Genomic DNA, 20475 nt, shown 5'->3' with positions numbered 1-20475 from the left:
ATAGATAAAGGAAAATTCTGAGAATGATTTTTCTAATGCCCCAGCAGTTTGCCAAGTCAAACTGTAATTAACAAATGCCCAGTTGCTTTAATTGTTGTTCTTTACTACTGTTGATCCCCAGGAAGTATCTGAGGGCTTGTCTTCACTACCAGGGAGATCGACGCTGCTGCAATCAATGCAGCGGGTGTTGATTTAGTGAGTCTAGTGAAGACCCGCTAAATCGATGGCAGAGCACTCTCTGGTCGACCCCAGAACTCCACCTCTCCGAGAAGAGTAAGGTAAGTTGACTGGAGAGCATCTCCCGTCAACGCAGCACAGTGAAGACTGCGGTAAGTCGACCTAAGCTACGTCGACTCCAGCTACCTTACTCAAGTAGCTGGAGTAGCATAACTTAGGTCGACTGACTTCAGTAGTGAAGACAAGCCCTGAGGAGCAGTAGATCAAATATATTTCTCTTCTGTTCATTGTCAAGGGGTTTCATTCCAAATTCCTTATAGAACTGCTACAGAGATCACACCGCACTACTGCCTTGGCCTGAATTACCAGTCACAAAGTCTGCAGATAATTGCGCAACAGATTTATCTGCTAATCCAGGGTTTCAGTCTTATGAACAGGATAGGGTTTTTCTGTTTAGAAAGAAATAGATAGAAAATTTTTGACCATCTCTGTAGCGAATTTTGCTCTCAAGTACACAGATATAAAAGTCAGTGGGGCGGTACCTATGAAACGAGACAAAATTGTATCCTCAAAAGAGTATGTTTTAGTGAGGAGTTTTTAAGAGCTTAATTGAACAGGTCCTTACACATGGAACTCCCACTGAAGTGAGTGGGAGTTTTGCAGGTCTGGGTCTAATTAGACTTTACTCTGTGTATTATTTGCAAGTTTCACTTTCAGAGTAAAGGTCCTCATCAAAATTCTGTAATATCTTGGAAAATCTTGTTTTGCATTGCACTGATTTCTGCTGCCTAAAATATGCATGCTACATCTCCCTGGGGACAACACAGTACTCAAAATGATTACATGAGGTAATTTAATAAAATGCTCAAAAATGATAATTCACACCCCAAAACAAGTGTATTTAGATCTCTTGTAAATAGTAACCTTGTCTATTGGACTCAGAGTACTGAGAGTATGGATGAGTGTTCTTCCCACTAGTCTTTATACTATTTAAATATCATATATATATCAAGGTGTAGATATAACATACCTCAATGCAACTATTGTAAGGTTTGGGATGCAATGCTAGAATTTTAGAATGTTATCACACTGTTTAAATGAATTAGACATCCAAGTAGCACTGAAATTGGCATCTGATTGATGACATGGAGAAAAATGATGTGTATCTTCTTTTCAATTTGCTTAGGTACGTGTATTCACATTTTCTGTTGGTCAACATAATTATGACAAAGGACCCATACAATGGATGGCCTGCCAAAATAAAGGTACCGTGTGTATATCTCTGAGCTTATACCTATATAAAGTTTTGATTAACCCAAAAAATATCTAAACCATTCTGTAGGTTTTACACAGGACTACAGATTTAAAAACTTTAGCCGGATTTACAAATTCATTTTGATGTTTTGAATCAGGGCTCCAAATAGTGTGGTTTTTTCTTTTTTAGTAGACCATTCAGTTCTAATATTAGTATGGATATTATAGGATTATTATTAATAGCCTTGGTGTTTATTATTAATAAAATAAGAGTACTGAATAAAACAGACCTCTGTCCGCCATGATTTGAGATTTCTGTGGTAATGTTTTCTTGGGAGAAGTCTCACCCTCATTTATCCAGGTCTGAGAAGTGTTAATTACCAATAGGTATTAAAGTGTTACCAAATGTGTGCAGGTCCAAGCTTCCTTCAACAGATTTAAAGAATTGAGTTGAATAATAGACAACAAAATGAGAATATATTTTTGGTACCGATCATAGCAATTAGTAGCATGAATTTATACAGACTCCTACTGTGGTAAACTGAGTTGGAGGTAAAATCCTTGCACAGTTATCTCAGTCTTCTGATTGCCTTGGGATATTTTCTCAAGTTGAGCCTCTAAACAAACAAAGACACACTGAAAATGTGGCAGAATGTCCAGCTAGTCGTTAGCAGAGTCATCAAATCTGGTAGAGATGTTTCAATTCCAGATAATCATAAATTCGTGCCTGTGGTATTAAAGGTTAAAACTTGCCCTAAAAGATCTCATTGAGACAGAAACTACATTTATATTGATGTAATTGTCAGAAATTTTAACTGATCAATCCACTCTGTAAAACCATTTAAAGAAGTGACACCAGTACAGAGCAGCCAGCTGTATTTCCATAAAAGAGATTTCCTAGTCCATTGGAATGTGAAATACTAAGATATTTAGAAAAATTAAACCAAATTTAAAGCACAATAACGTTAAACTTTTCTTGAAATCTGTTAAAGTATTGGTTGAGAGCATGCTAAAATTTGTGACATTTGTTTTTATCCCCAAGAAGGAAGAAAAGTCAAAATATTAAATATTTTTTTTAATTTGAAAACATCGAGAACAATTTGACAGTTTTGATAGAACAAAATATTTTGTTTCAAAATTATTATTTGAAATGAAGTGTTTTGCTTTGATATACTGACATTTTCAAAATTTCTAATTATTTCTGTTCATTATATCAAATGCTGATTTGAAACAAATTGTTTCATTTCAAACATTTTTGTAAAAATCACAAAATTTTATAGAACACCATATTTTGTCAGGAAAATGTTATGATCAACAATTTTTACTTTTCTCTATTAATAGTGTAGCATAAATCGTATATGTTTTGGAAAGTTCTTGTTTTGGAGGAAGATGAGAAGCTGATATTGAGAACAGATTAGAAAATTAAGCAAAGATGTTTCTAAGAGTAGAGCTTGTCAACATTTGTTGTCGAATGAAATGAACAAAAGTTTCAGTCTGAAAGTTATTTCACAGTGTTTCCTTTTATTTCCACACAAATAAATCAAAATGATTTAAGAAATAAAACAAACAAAAAAAATCATTTCTAAAAATGTGTTGATGGGGGGGTCCCTTTTCTCTCAGAAAAAAGGAGTGAGAATTTTTTTTTAAAGTTGGGGGGTATTTTCTTTCACCCTTTTGCCTAGAAAAATGGTGGGGGAAAAGTTTTGTTGCTTTTTTTGAGAGAGAGGGAGAGAGAGTAAGAGAGAGAGAAAGAAGAGTAAGATTTCCATCCACGATTTTGAACAAAAAAAAATCCATTTTTTTAAAGATTTGATTGAAATTTTATCAGCCAATGATTTTTGTATGACAATCCATTTTTTTCTGAAAATGTTGTCGTCAAAACCCATCATTTTGTCCAAAAACATTTCTTTTTAATTATCTTACCACCATAGACAATCCTGAGTGCTAATTGAAAGAAAGATGTTGTAGATACCAAGCTGATACATTATAAATCACATAATGAGATAACAAGGAAATAATATAATAGTACTTTGATAATAATATAATAGAATTTCTAGTTCCAAACTTACAGTAGACTGCAGGTGGTACATTCCACAGTCAACAACTACTGGGATAAACTGATCTCGGAATCCAAAATAAGGTTACCTTCTGCCTAGTGAGAGAGCTATTAATCTTTACATGCTTGAACTTTTAGACTCCCTTATCCTTTGCCTCCCACAAATACTTTGTTATTTTTATGTTGCTGGCAATTTGTTTATCATCCGACTGTCTCCTACTCTCCCACTTAAGTAAAAGTCTCACCCAATTTTTCTCTTGTTGCCAGTTTAGGTCCAAATACTGAGAGGTAATGAGCACAGTTATTATCTTTAATATCATAGGTCCAAGTGCTCTAATTATGCTCCAAGACCACATTGTGCTAAGCGCTTTATAAACACAGAACAAAAAGTTTCTGCCCAAGGAGCTTACAATCTAAGTACAAGATGAGATAACAGATGGATATAGAGAAACTGGTGGGACAGTACAATGAAACAGTAAAATAATATTGGTCAGCGTGACAGGCTGTGGTCTCAGCACACTGGTGGCCTAACCATTTTCAAGTTTTTTGTAGGTATCATGGCCAAGGAGGGATTTGGAGGAGGGTGAGTCAGTTTTGCAGATGTTTAAGGGGAATTTGTCCCAAGCAGGTGGGACAGAGCAGGGGCAGACATGAAAATGCTTGTTTAAAAATTTAAACAGTGGGTGATAGAGGCTTGCATCTTAGGCCTTGAAAGTGAAAACAAGGCAGCTAATATTTGATGTGGTAGAGAAAGTGGAGACATTCAAAACGAGCGGTGACACGGGCAAAGTGATGGGGTAGCAGAAGGACCTTTACCTCAGCATTCTGAGTGAAAATGAGCACGGCAAGATTACATGTATTAAGGCCTGAAAAAAGGATATTGTAGTAATTGAGACATGAGATGAGAGATTTAGTTGGCTGGATGGATAGGACATGCCGTATTTGAGAGAGATCATGCAGAAAGAAACTGCAAGATTTACAGAGAGCTTGTGTGTTAGGATCTAAAGAGGGGTCAGAATTGGAAATGATGCCCGTGATACAGGCTTGAGTGACATGCAGGCTGATTCTGTGGTCCATAGTGATGGAGAAAGGAGGCAGTTGGGAGGGTTTGTGCAGGAAGATTAGGAGCTCTCTTAGGAGTTGTCAGACAGGTGGAGATTTTAGTTTGGATAGAAATAGATCACTCTGGAGGAGAGAGAGAGAGATAGGTAGATCTGGGAGTCAGCCGGATAGAGCTGATAGTTGAACTTGTGTTTTCGGAGATTACCGAGAGATATGGTGCAGAGAAATCCATTATATTTGACTTTAGTGAATAGTGTGCTCACTCTGCACCCCTCAGAATTTGACCTATCATGTGCAGGTAAAACTTCTCAAGAGCAGTGGGCATTGCCAATGGCAGAGGGTAAAAGGAAAAGATGATTAGGAGGGTTTTTTTTCCACTGTTGATTTTCAGAGCGATTGGCTGCACTTAGTGTTAATAGCAAAAGAATATCAATTTTCCCGCTTGTTTTCCAAGTTGTTTCCCACTCAATTACCTGTTTATGACAATGAATGATCAGTAGATCAATATAACATAATTATATATTATATTTATAGGAGATCTAGGTGTATGTTTACTTTTTGGGGTAAGGGTATTTGTAAACCTCTCTGCATATTATAGTGTGTATATCTGTACATTATGACAGTCTAATTCCTTTTGATATTCATCTAGTATTGACCAACCAGCTTAAGGTGCTGAGTGACCATGTTATAGCTCTATTCAGTTTATAATGTGGTTTATCAAATTGCACATGCAAAGAAGCAGGCAGAGATTTTATACATTTATTTTTAAATCAGATCATTGGGAATAATCAAGTGGTGAACAGTGTTATACCATGTAACTGTTTAACTTTATTGCTGTTACCTTTCTCCCCCATCCCCCGCACTTCCTATTACTTGTGATTGATAGTCTGTAGTCTGCAGGGATCGTGACTTCTTATAGCTGTACAGTGGGCCCTCAATCATGATTGGGGCCTTTGACAATGTTATAATGCAAATAGATAACAAAAATGCAAATGATAAATGGATGGATGCCACTTACATTTTGTGAGAGGATAAGTCAAAGGGATGTTTTCATTCTTATCACACAATAAGCAGTGTTTTTATGCTGTGGATGAGTTCACTTCATTGTGAAGGCAAACTAGATTTTAATTGGATTTAAACATTTATCCAGCATATAATTGTATTGTTGTCACTGCCTATTAATATACCTATTTAATATGATTGTTCTTCAAAATAGCTGCAGATGGAGAGGGAAAATGTATGAAAATTCCATTTCTTCCTCTGGGAAAAAACAAAGGTTACAAAGTAGCTCGTCATTGCTCAGGAATAGCTAGCATGGAGCACATATGGTGATGGCACAACTTAACATGTCCATTCATTGCTATGAAGTCTTATTAAACAAGAATGGCTTAGAGGCTCTTTTGTGCAAATGCTTTTAAGATACTTTCCACAATTATTGTAAGTTAATGAGATGTGGAAATAGATTTTTTCTTTCAAGTGATTTCAGATGAAGAGCATGGCATTATAATGTAGCAGCATGTTATTGTTTCCATTATGTATTTTAGGTTACTATTATGAAATTCCTTCCATTGGAGCGATCAGAATAAACACACAGGTAAGTCGATGGTGCTTGAAAACTGCAAGTACAGTCATAAGTCAAAGAAATGTAGTGATAGTAAAGTATTTACAACAATTACTTTTGGTTTGCTTTATAAGTAAAATGAAATACATCTTTTTAAGATAAACAGAGGAAAGCTTGATATCAGATAAATACATGTGATTTCTCACAATGTTAAGACATTCTTTCACATTGGAGAAATTAATCTACAAAGGTCCTAGACTGAAATCCTTTTCATTTTTTGATATCTGGATGAAAACCCATGATATTCAGATGAAAAGCTCACTTGAACAGTCTTTCTTGTGGCATTTTTGGTAATTCCTGCATCTGGTTTGTCAAGAAATAACAAAATAGCAGCCATTTTGGCACTTCAGCTTCCTTGGTCAGCCGTGATGTAGTAGGCACAAAATATATAAACTTAGGTTTAAGGTAAGTTTTGATTGCAGGGCTCTTGTTTTACCTGACTATGTTAAACTATCCCTGAAAGTAACCATAGAGAGAGAATATTCCTATGTTGTCCAGAAGAATATAGTTGCAGAGTGAAACAAATTTGAAGGTGTCCACTCATAAACCATTACAGAACATTTACCCCTCATCAGATCCCCATCTCAGCTCAAGGTAGGCAAAGGCCACCTCTAAGTTCTAAAGCTATTGTTTCCAATAGGTGGTGTCCTGAGCAAGACCCTGCAATGGTAGAAAGACATACATCATTGCTAACCTGATGTTTCAACCCCAGTGTTTACAACCCCAGTATTTACAGTTTCAGCCATAAATCCTTATGAACTGGCTCTGTCTGTTGTTAGCACCATCTTGATCAATTGACTCACATCCACAGTTTCTTTAGTGTTAAAGAGCTTTAGATCTTTTGATTCTCAAACTTTGTGCTGGAAAAATGTGCTGGATTTTTCTTGTTCCACTTCCCCCATGCTTTTTTTCTGTTGTAGCTATGGAGAGAAGACAGCTCACTGACACCAAAAAAGTGACACAAATGCCGTTAACCTGTCTGTGCGTGCTTAGGCACATGACTGCTAGGGCCTTAACAGAACATTGTGGAGACTTACTTACAGATGCTACTGTGAGCAGTCAGGTCCTAAATAAAATGCCTCAATACTGTCTTGCCCTCTTCCCTTAAGTCCCCCCGAGGCTTAAGAGACTTCAGTCTCAGGCAGTTCGGGGTTGAGAACACCACCTACATGTCAAAACTGTCAGCACCATCTGCATTTCCCAGTCTTTTCAAGATGGTCCACAAAACTGCACCTCAACAGTCTTAAAGATTTTGGAGGTTGTGGTGTCAGTTTCACTGCAGTGTGTCAAAGTTTTGATGCTTTTGATGCTTCAAGAAACTAGTCCGGTGCTCAGCTCCACTCGTCTTGAAACAATACTCAGTGTCACCTATTCTTAGGAGCCTAATCAGGCCTGCATCAAGAGTAGCACACTCAACTATCTGCAGATGATTTCACCCTGGTTTTCTAGCAGCATCCAGTCAAGACTACTGATGACTCCAGGTGCAACAACAGACCAGATCTTCAACCCCTGAAGGCAGTGGAAAATATCAACCAATCTGACCATTCATTCATGTTTCCTGCATTTTATCCATACAGACTCTAGACACCAGTACGTGTCCTTGAATCCTTGGCTCTACCGGACCACCAAATGTGTTTGAGATGAGGTCCACATTCTACTCCTCTAGTACACTTGGTGCAGTTGTCAGTACTAATGCCATCACATCCCATAGGGTATCAGGTCATTTTTGGATGGCCTTAATCCTGCCTCCCCAGTACTGACATTAGCTTATAAGAATAAGTATGGATGAAGACATTCAAGAGTGCTGCTTGGACACAGAGAATGCAAGGGACCATTCTGAATCTTGCCTTTTGGACTTGCATCCATGCTACATTTGTTAACAAAGTACTTAGAAATCATAGTCCCAAACCCACACAGAATGGGAGTACATGTTTTCTTCTATGTGGACAATTATTTAATCAAAGACAAAAAATTGGAAGCGATTCAAGCACCAGTCCCTGGAACCATCAGGTCACTGGAGACACTAGGGTTGAAAATAAAGTATCCAGAGTCCCAGATTTTTCTTCAGAAGCTATTGGAATACATGGCTGTCCTGCTAGAATTGAAAAGTTCCACCCCAGGATTGTATTTTGGATATTGTAGAATTGATGGGAAATATTTTCAGAAGCCAGCTGGAATCAGTAAAGACCATGCTGTAGATATTGGGTCTGAGAGCACCCACGGTATTTATAATTGATATATCACACAACTTCAGTGGACCCTGAAATCCCAGTGGTGTCAAGCTACACAAAGACTTTCAAATTGAACCTGGATGATGGATGGACTCCAAGCCATGCTCACTTGGGGAAGTTCAGTGAATGTCTGTAATTAGGAAAGGACTTGCAAATTCCTTCCTTCAAATTGTAGTAGACATAGGTAGGATTAGGTAGCTCACAGAAGGAGGGGAGGGGGTTACATTAAAAGCACTTGGCCTGTCCAAGAATATCATTTGCACATAAGTTATATGGATATAAAGACACCCCTGAAAACACTGAGGACCTTCAGAGATCTGGTCTCTCAAAAGATAGTCCTATTTCAAATTAACAAACAGGCTGCCACATTTTACATCAACTAACAAAGAAAGTCTAGGACCAAGCCTCCTGTGTCAGGAAGCCCTGTAGGCTTGATCTGTAGACAGTGCCCTACAAGATGTTCCCAGTGGTCACTTATTAGGCTGGGAAGGAAAATTATTGGTAGTGTTCCATAGTGAACCCATGGGAAGCAGGTCTGGATCTACATATAGTATATCTGTCTAATTTATCTATCATAAGTAGTTCCAATACACCATCTCCCGTGGTTTCTGAGTAGACAGAGTGGATTGGATTTCTCTCAAAGAGTTCTGTTTGAAGCATCTCAGAACAACAAACAACTGGTTTTCTGCACAATACAGTAGGAAGCACTGAATTGTCTACTACATCCATTAGTGAGAGAAGCTGACATATATCTTTCCTTCACTATCTCATGTATATCTTTCTTACATTTCCTGTGTTAGCAAATTTCCAGGGCTCAGGAGAAAAGGCAAAAGTAGATCCTTTTGCCTGTTCCCTCACAAACTGCTGGAGTGTCATCTTCATCTGTATTGGTGTTGTTCACATTATTTGACTTTCTTCTCATTTGAAATCTAATGTCGTTACTGTTTTTGATTATTTTAGAGACATCACTGGATCTTTTCAGTAGCGGAGATCTATTCCGACAAGTAACTTTGGAGAAGGTGCTTATTGGTAATTGCTCTCTGATTATACAGAGCATAACAAATTACATACCCCATTGTTCCCTCATGCACTTGAGGGTTCTTCAATGTTGTCATCATATTACTATTAAACCTAAAATTCATTTTTATAGATTTATGTTCAGGTGGAGCTGCTGAATCAGAATACCCCTTGTTGAATCTAATGTGGTATGTAGAACAAACCCAAGTGTGATCTGCTTTGATGTATAACTTCAGAGAGCAATGAATATAAGTATTTTTCTATTATATTACTGGTGATGAAATCATGCCCTTGTACTGAATTCACTTTATTTTTTGTCATATGTTTTGTTTTCTTCCTGGCACTATTTTGAATGTTGATTGATAATGTCTTGTCTCTGATGGGCTTCTTGCTCTTTTTGACAGGAATATTTGGACGTTCTGGGGAGACCGATGGTTTTAGCTGGAGATAAAGCAAAACAAGTCCAGTGGACCAATGTGTATTTGGATGCACTGGTATGAGCTATATTTATGTAGTAAAAAGAAAAATATCTGTTTAGTATAGAGCATTTTGAAGTATACATGCTTATGAGTTTAATATATCCATTGCTTTTAAATCTTAAGGAAAGAACCTTACAGTACTCAGATGAAATGCATAATTTAAGTCAACACTTTATGAACTGTATTGTGGATAAAGCAGAGTATTTTGTATATATGGAAAAACATTTATAAAATGAAGAGTTCTCCAATTTCTGTCCACCATCTACAGAAGACTCAAACTCCTACATCCCAAAATGTAGCATTTCTGAGTTGTCATAAAGCAGCTTTCTGAACTGCTATTATACTACTGGACATTTTCTGTCCTTGCTATCTTAGCTGGACATTTTCTGTTCTTGCTATCTTTATCATTTTCTTCTAGTATAATGACATGGATAGAAATGTGATTCATCCCAGAAATACCTCCCACACACTGATCTCTAAATGCAGCTCACTGCTGACATAAAACAAATAACTGAAAAAAAAATTGTTTTCCAATTGTGGGCCTCTGCTCAGCAGAGACCATCACTTGTGCTAAATTGTCTGGAGACCTTGTTCTGTGGGAAAATAATCTGAAAACCAGCCACCTCATTTTCACATGATTTGTGAACAGGATTTGGACTCCAGAGGTACATGGTTATTGCAATTGCCCACTGTCTCAGCCAACTGCTTGTTTAGCTGACTATTGTATGTGATGGAGGAAACAACCAAAAGGGCATAATCCAGCACTTTCCACGCTGCTAGTTTATCATTTGGGTCTTTTAAAACAAACATATGCAGGAAACTATGAAAAACTAAGTATTATTAGCAGCAGTCAGGACAGCTGAAGTAGATAAACTTGCTGTACATACTTCTAATCATGCAGAAATTACTGTAAAATGATCAGCTGAAATCACATATTTATTCAAGTTCACATGGTCATCTAAAGTCATGTCAAAATCCACTTCTTCCTGCCCGCATTTCCTTAAAAATCTATTTTTTTTATCAGTCCATCATGGAACAGTGTGTGACATAGAGGAAACAATTTTGTGTCATTGCAGTTTTAATAGCCAGAAGTTCATTCACCACATTCTCTTGGTTGCTGTCGAGGTACTTACTGGAAATATAAAGGATGTTATGAGGAAAGTTCATATGTTCTGTACATATCCTGTTCTAAAGTCAAAGCTAAATTTGTAACATGGGTGTCGGAGGAGATCTGGTTAATTAAACAAAAAGAACAGGGATAGCTGCAAATAACCATTACATTGGTTTATGTGATCAGTGGGTTACAAAAAGCTTTCATTCTGAGCCTTTACTTAATGTCTTTGTGTATATATGTAAACAAGCCAAACATTCTCTGTATAAATATACTTAAGTAAAGATGGACCCAAGTTGCAAAATTCAGATCAAGGCTAGTGTCTGCGGCTCAGTGCTTAGAAAATAAAGTGCTGAACATCTAACCACACTGGTAACCCCTGACCCGCTGATCTGGTAAGTAAACAAGCTGCCCTCTGTAGGAATCATGATCTAACATGGCAGAAAACTATGTGTTAGGGAATGCCCTTAACGCCTCGCTGAAAATCCCCACAAAGTTTAATAAAGTATGGATGTGCTGGGTTGAGGACAGGGATCCAGATTTCAAACCTTCTAATAGTTTGAGCCTGTTCAATTGGAGGGTCTTCGTTCAGCCCATTGCAGAGGGTTTCCATTCATGAAAGCTAGTTCTCGGTTCAGGATCAGATTTTGAAACCCCACTACCAGTGCTTAGGGATGTTCACATTTAGGGGTCTAGTTCAGGCCCATCTCTAATAATAAGGCACTTGTTATATATGTTTATCATAATATGGCTTCTGGCAGTGGCCCTCTGTCTCCTCTTACCCCTATCATTTAACATCCATCATTTGGCATCCATCAAAGGGCTGTTTTGAGTTCCGTCCTCTCCTCCCTCTAGAGTTTATATTCGCTGTCTGTTTATGAATTCATCCACTCTGAAGGTGGACTGCACCTTCTTTATATAGGTAATTCCCAAATCAACCTCTCTAATCCCTGACTTTTCTCCTTCTGCTTGGTTTTGTGTACGTGTAAATGGAGCCTCTCCAAATAGAACCCCTTATCTTTCCACCAGATCCTTCTCCACCACCTTCCTTCTCTATATTCCATGACAGTTCCACTGTCTTTCCCTTCACCTGGGTTCACTCCTGCAGTGTGATTTCAGTTCCTGCTTTCCCCATATCTAGCCTCCTGCTAAGACTGTCACTGTCACTTCTCCTTTTTTAATATGGCTTAGCTCTGTCTCACAGTGCCAAGGTATCCAGACTACTACAATACTTGTAATTTATCCCTTTGACCATTATTATGTTTTCTGATCCCCTCATCTCATTATCCATCCCCACCAGTCTGTCCAAAAGTAATCTCAGGTAAAGAATGGATCAGGGTGAGCACCTGGGGGAAGGACAACTGATAAAGGGTTTTGAGTGAGCACATCTGAGGAGGAGCAGTTTTGGCTGAACGCAGCTGGGGAACAGTTTAAGGTATAATTTTCTGTTACTTCTCTCAGACCAAATCATCTCTCGTTCTTGAATCTCTACACAGCATTATCACATCACTCATCCTATTCAGGCTCCTTATCCTGAGCCTTGTTACACTACATATTCTGGTACCCACCTTGATCTCAGCTCTCATTTCCTCCTTTTGCTCAGTGCCTACCCCTCTGCTCCCTTAATTTTTTACTACTCTGCTTTGCTCCATCTTCTGCTTCACTAAATATCCACTCCCACCTCCTTGAAATGCCTCTTTAAAACACATTTCTTCCAGGGATCGCTCTTACCTTCCTGTCCCGCCGATAATCTCTCCATACCCTTCTGAACCCTTATTCTGTGTCTTATCTTGTCATAGTTTGTCTTCTCTATGCCCTAGAAAACTGGCTTTTACATAATAAACTCTTCATAGAAGTTAGTGTGTCTCATTACCATGCATTTTGACTGTTAATGGTTCTCTGCACTTTATGTAAATCATAAGACTTTTCTCCAAGATAGTTCTCTAGTATCAGTCATCTGCCTGCATTACAGTGATTAGATTCAGGCCATCCAGATATACCCACAGTCTGCTCATGCCTGGATGATACAACCAAAATATGTTCACGTAACAAGTGCTCTGGCTAAATTCTTGGCACTATCACCTTCCAGAAGGTTATATGTGACAGCTTTTTCACAATGCGATTAGTGTACATCATTCCAGACATACTCACTTTTTAAAAGTATTGCTTTTGGGAATGACATTAGGAAACAAAGGAGATGCCATAAGTAACTTAACCTGCTGTTTGATGTTTCTGTATTGATTTGACTTAATTGTTACTTTCCTTTTTCCTACCCCCTTGATTTAAGAAGTTGGATTTTTTTTTCATAACTACTGCTAATTAGAGAATGTGTGAGAGAGAACTAATGTATAGGTGTCAATTAAGTCTCATCAGCCTACAGTTCTCTTGAGTTGAGATATTATATTCTAACTGTAGAACACCACTCTTCTTAAACATTGAGTTATCACCTGGGGGGGAGCCTTCATATACACACACCAGTAAATATATTTACACATTTTTTTACCCTGCAAAAGAAGCTGGAAAAGTATTCTCAAATTGTTCATTCAAAGAAGTATTCCACAATGTATTAAATACAATTGATCTTTAATACCGTTGGAATTAATTATTCAGTTAATAGCTTTCCAGGATTTTTTTAGCAAAATGAAAGCCCAGATTTATAACATCGGTTTAAAAAAGGTACTCACTGATTTTGTCTTAATTTATTTTTGTTTAATTTTTGTTATTAATTACAGATTTTTTTTCTTCCCTTATGATTGTTTTCTAGGAACTGGGCCTTGTCATTACCGGGACTCTGCCTGTCTTTAATCTAACAGAAGACCAACAAGGGAACAAGGTAAGCTATTACTTAAAGCTGAAAAGTACGTTTCAGTTACGTTAATAAAACTTGATGTAGCAATCCTTATGGAAATAGATATTTCTATAAAGAACTATCTACAGTATAACTGTTTTGTACAACCAGAAACAAATGGTCATATCGAGTTATCTGATAACCACCTGGGAACAAGGAAATGCAAATCACATTGCTTGTTCTGAGTTTCAACATACGATATTACTTGATCTATCTGCGTGACCTGGTGGTAATGAGAATGCATTTGGGGATGAATAGTTACATGGGAAATAGGTGATAATAATTCATAGGTCTTTCCAAGAGAGAAGCCTAGAGACATTTATAAAACCCATCGAAGCTATGAAATTTCACGATAATAGGCAATACTTATAATGATGCTTGGACTTCAGATGAACAGCCAGTTTTCTAGGGCATTGCCAGCAAAATTGGGTGGGTTTTCTAGAATGGAAGAGGACTATCTGTTTTTTCCCTTCCATTAGATAATAAAAATGATTCTATCTTTACAGAGCGCTTCCTGCTTTTCTCAGAGATGACACATCAGGTTGTGTGTAATAAATTATATACAGAACAAAACAACCCTATTTAAACTGCAAAATGAAGCATCCAAACTTGTCTGTATACAGATATATATATTCGTCTTTCACCTTTGAGTATCTTCACCTGCTGTTATGTAGACTATGAACTCCTCAGGGCTTAGACCTGTTTTATGTGTATTTTTGTGAAGTGTGTAGCAGAACTGTAGGAGACTAATTTAAACATTAACATACAGAAAGAGAGATTAGATTTTAATTTACACGCATTTTATAGATAGAGTGAATGAAATCTAATTATTAGATAGGTATAATTCTATTCTTTGGCCCTGTATAGTGTTGAAACCATGTATATTTTTTGCTATATCATGACTCTGCTTTGTTTTTTTCTGAATCAGACCTAGAGTGTATTTTGAAGTTGAATGTAAAAATTATATATATTTGACATAGCCTCAGTGTTAATCTGGGCCACTTAAACTGTCATCATGTACATTTTATTCAGAGTTAGAAATGAGAAAACAGACATGTTTTCAGTTTACATTTATGCATTCGTGGATTGAAGTATGCAAAAGCTTATTTTAGCCAAAATAGTCTTTTTGATTTAAATTTATCAGAGACCACATAGGCCCAGAAAAAAAATTAAGTATTAGATCCATAATGTTTCTCAAACTAGTTTATCATAAACTCTTTAACCTTTCCTATTCAGGATCAAGTTCTTATACTCTTAGTCATGGAATAGTGCCGTACCTCACACTGATTCCATTGAATTCACTGGGTCTGCTTGTAAAGTAAGGTGCTACTCACTCAGTAAAGGTTCCTGAACTCAGTGGGGCTCTTTGGGGAAAGTAAAACTCTATTACATTTCCTAGGTATTCTCCTTAGGGTTTTTGAGGACAATGTGCATTCTAAAGGTAAAGGTACCCAGTCTCTGCCGCCTCCCTCAACATGTACTCCAAACCCCTGGAGTGCCCTCCATGGGAATTGGAATGGGAGGAAATTATATTATGGAGATGCATGACTCCTTTTTCCAGAGAGGAGAACTGCACGGGAAGTTCTTGTGTTCGCTGTATGGTACACAGCATATTCAGGCTTTGATGTTACTATGCTAAATACAAAAGGAGTACTTGTGGCACCTTAGAGACTAACAAATTTATTAGAGCATAAGCTTTTGTGAGCTACAGCTCACTTCATCGGATGTAGCTCACGAAAGCTTATTCTCTGATAAATTTGTTAGTCTCTAAGGTGCCACAAGTACTCCTTTTCTTTCTACGGATACAGACTAACACGGCTGCTACTCTGAAACCTGTCATGCTAAATACAGTGGCTTTTGTGTTGTTTGACTGATCGTTACCTTATAGTCAAAAGTATGTACTGATTTTGCATGATTCAATTTTTGAGTGTCCAGCCTGAGACTCCTAGTAGTTTGTGCCTGGAGTTTTTTGAAAATCAGATCTCTTTAGGGGATTTCAGGGTACCCAAAATCACAAGCAGGATTTCAAAATCTCGGCTGAAATACCTAGAAGCCCTCATCAGGACTGGGACCCCATTATGCTGTATCCTGTATAGACACATAGGAAGACATGATATACACACCAAAGAGCATGTTCTACTTGTACCCTCCTTAAAAAAGAAGGGAAACTTGAAATAAGATTTAATAAATAGTATAAATTGTAAATTTTCAAAACATGAGGGAAAGTTCATAAAGACTTTATATGTTGTTACTATGTCATTTAAGTCATCATAATTTTGTGGGCCATATTTATGTTAATGACTTTAATGGAGATATATCATACCTTTTATACTGCTATTCTGTTGCTTCTTGAAATTGTTACCCATTTATCCATGAAAGTACATTTTTTTATATTGTTTTCACTTCAAGCTCCACATCCCCTTTTTATTAGCCTTCTGAAATATTTTACTCTGAGGCTGGTGTTAATATTATTCCATTTATTGGCTAGTGTAGCATAAGGTCCTTAAAATACATGCAGCTGCTCTCTTCTTCCTGTCAGTTAATCAAGCTCATATGGGTGCAGTAGTTGATCTGCACCTTCACATAACTACGCTGCTCTGCATTAAAAGACCAGCTGACTCTCTCTCTCTCTGTAGGCATGTATCACCCAAAATAAGTTTTAACTAGTACCTATCACCAAAAAAAAAAAGATGAAAGCAAAATTAAGATTCAGCTGCTACATGTTTGCATGTGTATTGTCAACATGTTAAAACTGCCACTAACTTTTTATAATCTTACCCCAGAACCAGCTGATTCTTGGAGTTATGGGAGTTGATGTCTCTTTGGAGGACATAAAAAAACTGACACCACGGTTTACAGTAAGTTGCCCTCTTCTGTTGGTATTAGCTATTTCCCTTTATGTATGAATTCTTTTTACACACTTTCACAGACCATCTAACCATGTGCTAGATGGGAGTCAGAAGATCACCACAACCTCCTATAACCTATGCTTTCTTTTCCTCTGACCGCTTTAGAGGGTGATTGCTTCCTCTGTAGCTAGTATCAGTGCTGCTCCACAAAATGGTCATCAGGATGCAGCTTACTAGCACAATACGCCTGTCTTCTACCAGCATTGAAAGTAGCTGACCTTAGATCCCCTGGGGAGACCACAGAGAGTGTTGTCATCCAGATGTTTGACCTATGTAGTCTTTTCATTACACTGTACACAGTGTACCTTCATTATGAAGTTAGTGACCTTTTCTTCAGTTTGTATGTTGCAGGTATAATTTATATCCAGTGTGTAGGGCGAGATATTTTAGAGTTAATTTCTATAACATTTTTGTCATAGTTGAAAACAAACCCCATATAAATACAAGATTTTTTTAAAACTTTCTTATATGGTAGGCGAGGCTGATATCTGGTTAGCACACTCCCCCCCCCCCCCAGATACTTTAGCTTTGCCTTAAGCTATGTATTTTCCACATTCTGAATATTATTAGAAGGCCATAACGAAATCTTTTTCATTAGACTAAGTCTAATAACAGTGCATATCGTTTCTTTTTTTTTTCAGCTGTGCCCAAATGGTTACTATTTTGCAATTGACCCTAATGGTTATGTGTTACTTCATCCAGATCTTCAACCAAAGGTATGAAAAATCTTCTATTTTATATCACTGTAGCTCTGGGATTCTTATCAGACATAAGAGAAGCGCACTGTAAGTGCTGATTAAGGTGCTATACAGCAACGGTAAATATCCCGATTTGGGGGTTGATCCAAAACCCACTTTAGTCAATAGACACCCACTGATCTTATTGGGATTTGGACCTTGATGAAAAATGAAAATCAAACATTCCACTCTTACATCATTATTGTCAAGCATATCATTTGTTACATTAATAATATAATAATTTTAATAATAATGAATTGCTTGTTATAACAGCAACTAAAACTGATTCTGAAGTGTATCTTCTTTTGGGGGGCGGGGAAAGATTGTTACAAGGTGACCTCAGGAATAGAAGAACCCTTAAGAGTTTATTTTTGAAAATATTTATTTTATTTTATTTATTCTTCCTAGCTGCCGTAGATTTAGTTTAAAGAAGAACTTTCGTACTGAGGAAAACTTTCAAACATGCAAATCAAAGACAAATAGCAATACCATTATGCTTGCTTTTTCATATTTTCCTTGCACATTTCCTAATTACTAGAGTTGAGATCTGGTTGAGAATTTGTCCAAAGGTTATTGACTGCTAGGGTTTGTTTTGGCCCACTATAGAGAGATAGTCAGCTATGTGGAGTTTAGATTTAGATCTAACTCTAATCCCGATGAAACTTTCTCAAAGTTTGGAGATGTTCAAATCAAAGGTTTTGGTTTGTGCTCATCTCTGCTAATTATGACCCCAATCTTGCAAATATTTACGTACTACAAAGGTTTACTCATGTAAGTAGCATCATAGACTTAATCAGACTTTTCACATTAGTAAAATTATATAGTGTATAATTATTTGTTGGATCAGAGCTTTAATTTGTGTTTCAACATGGTTTTGCCCCATCTTAGTCCATCTTCTCATCTGTTTTAAGAGACACGGTCAGGTGGCCTAATCCAATAGAAATATTTCAATGGGTTTTGTATTATTTTCACTAGAAACATTTTTCAATAAACATTCCTCCCAGGGTGTCTGCAACACAAATACTGCAGCATTGTACTAGTGCGCAAGAAATTGCAAGTCAAATTAAATAGAAACTAAAGAAATAAATGTAAAAATGACCAGTCCAGAGAAATGTGTGAAAGGAAAGGGGGTAAAATCAACCAAGATAAATAGTGAAAAGCATATTAGATTTTAGATTTTTCAGCTATTAATATTAAAAGTTGCTATTAACATTATTAGCACTGCTTATGATTCTGCTAATGCAGAACTCTCCGTGCAGCAGGAAGTGGGGGCTAAAGTGATTCTATGCCACCTTTACAGCCTTCTCATCCTGTACTGCTCCTCAGCTCCCTGCATAACTTAGCCCTGGGGAACCATCCCCAGCTGCCCACAGGCTACAGGACTGCCTGTAATCTCTGCAGTCTTTCCCTCCATATACTTCTCCCCTGTGACATCATCTATGGCAGGGCTTGCAAGGTCATCCTTGGAAGTCCTCCTTATAGCTGTCTTCCTCAGTTCCTGCACCAGTGGAATCCTGCTGCAGATAGAGCCATGGCTTTTAGAGCCCCTTTAAACTTTTCCAGCTATTTTACTTAGCCCGGGGACGGGGGAAGAAGGACCAAGGATGGGTGGTGACTTTATCTGTGGTTTTTAGTGGTTCATTTTATCCTGCAGTATAGTCATCACTCTAAATTTGTCATCTGAGAAATTTCCATGTGATGTAATAAACACAAAATTTTGAAGTACTTATGAAGTCTAACAGAAAGGGAAATTGATCTTGGAAGGAAAGATCATAATTTAAACATAATAATCTCTAATGATAGCAAGGGGAAGATATAGAAATATTGTCTGATAAAATAAAATAGATTTATAAAACTATTGCTTTTTTGTCTATGTTTTCTTCATTTTCAAACTGGAAATAGTGTAAAAGTTCTTCTTTAAAGAGGAAAGAAAAGGAAAAGTTGGATTATTGGTTTAATAAATTGCATGCACTTCAGTTTAATGGATAAGTGCATTAGGCTTTTGATGAAGTATAAAGGACTCCCTTAGTCAGCTTTCACTTGATGAATTAACGTGTTGAATAGTTGTCAGAGAAATAGTAATTACACTGATGACTTATATTAATTGCTCCATTACTGGGTGATTTTGTTTTCATTAAAGGTTATTAGAGGTCTCCTAAGAACAAAATGGTTGGGGCAAGTGTCTATTGTTGTTCCTCGCCTTTTATGCAACTGATATGAGCCCCTTTTTAAAGAGTCAAACAAAATGATGCATTACTGTGATTTGGGGGCCAGTCTTGCTTGGTACTGAGTACTCATTTCATATTCCATTGATGTCTGCCAGCACCCAGCAGGATTAGACCATGTGTTTGCTAGGATGCAGGCTTCCAGGTTTTCCCTATGAGTTTAGGCTCATAAATGTATGAATGCATCCTGATGAAACGATAGGGTGACAGAAACTGTTCTTAAGAAGGGAATTAAAAAGTATAAAAAGCAAAGAACCATGATGTATTATATAACCAAGATTTTTATTACCATTCCACCACTTTAAGAGTAATTTCTTGTACTGCCTTTTTAAATAATATCATATTCACCAAAACTCACTTAATCTCATGACTTTAAGATTGGTTTTCTTGGAAACCCTCATTTATTTTCACATGTGGATTTATTTTCAAAATGTACTTCAGTACCACATAGTAGTAGTAGTATGGGTTTTTTTTTAATTAAAGGGGGTTCTGAAGTCCAGTGAAGATGAGTAGAGATGTCCCCCGAGTACTTCTCCAATGGCTGTTTCAGAATGTTCTTAAAAATGTATTATTTCATAAATGATATATTGTGTTTTTATGTCCTCTGCAGAATGTAAGAACTGAGTATTAAGCATGCTTTCATTTACATATTATTATTATTATTAACAGTTATACAGACTAGACTTTATTACTGCCAGTTTGTTTGGGGTGGTGCATGCAATTCAGACTGATACAAGAACTGCCGTCT

The 20475-nt window shown here is 37.1% G+C and overlaps 1 protein-coding gene across 3 annotated transcripts in view; it reads left to right on the top strand.

Annotated features, from left to right (window-relative positions):
• CACNA2D1 (calcium voltage-gated channel auxiliary subunit alpha2delta 1) overlaps positions 1 to 20475 on the top strand; it is a 668904-nt gene that overhangs the window by 580960 nt on the left and 67469 nt on the right. For all 3 annotated transcript variants that reach the window (XM_077807875.1, XM_077807876.1, XM_077807874.1), the window contains exons 13-18: positions 1364 to 1442; positions 6094 to 6143; positions 9823 to 9912; positions 13773 to 13841; positions 16640 to 16714; positions 17407 to 17481. In XM_077807875.1, coding sequence (XP_077664001.1) covers positions 1364 to 1442; positions 6094 to 6143; positions 9823 to 9912; positions 13773 to 13841; positions 16640 to 16714; positions 17407 to 17481 — 438 coding nt within the window. The remainder of the gene's footprint in view (positions 1 to 1363; positions 1443 to 6093; positions 6144 to 9822; positions 9913 to 13772; positions 13842 to 16639; positions 16715 to 17406; positions 17482 to 20475) is intronic.

This window comes from Eretmochelys imbricata, chromosome 1 (assembly GCF_965152235.1).
Source record: "Eretmochelys imbricata isolate rEreImb1 chromosome 1, rEreImb1.hap1, whole genome shotgun sequence".
NCBI lineage: Eukaryota > Metazoa > Chordata > Testudines > Cheloniidae > Eretmochelys > Eretmochelys imbricata.
The sequence above is the reverse complement of the archived record's forward strand: the minus strand, read 5'-3'. Positions and strand labels throughout refer to the sequence as shown.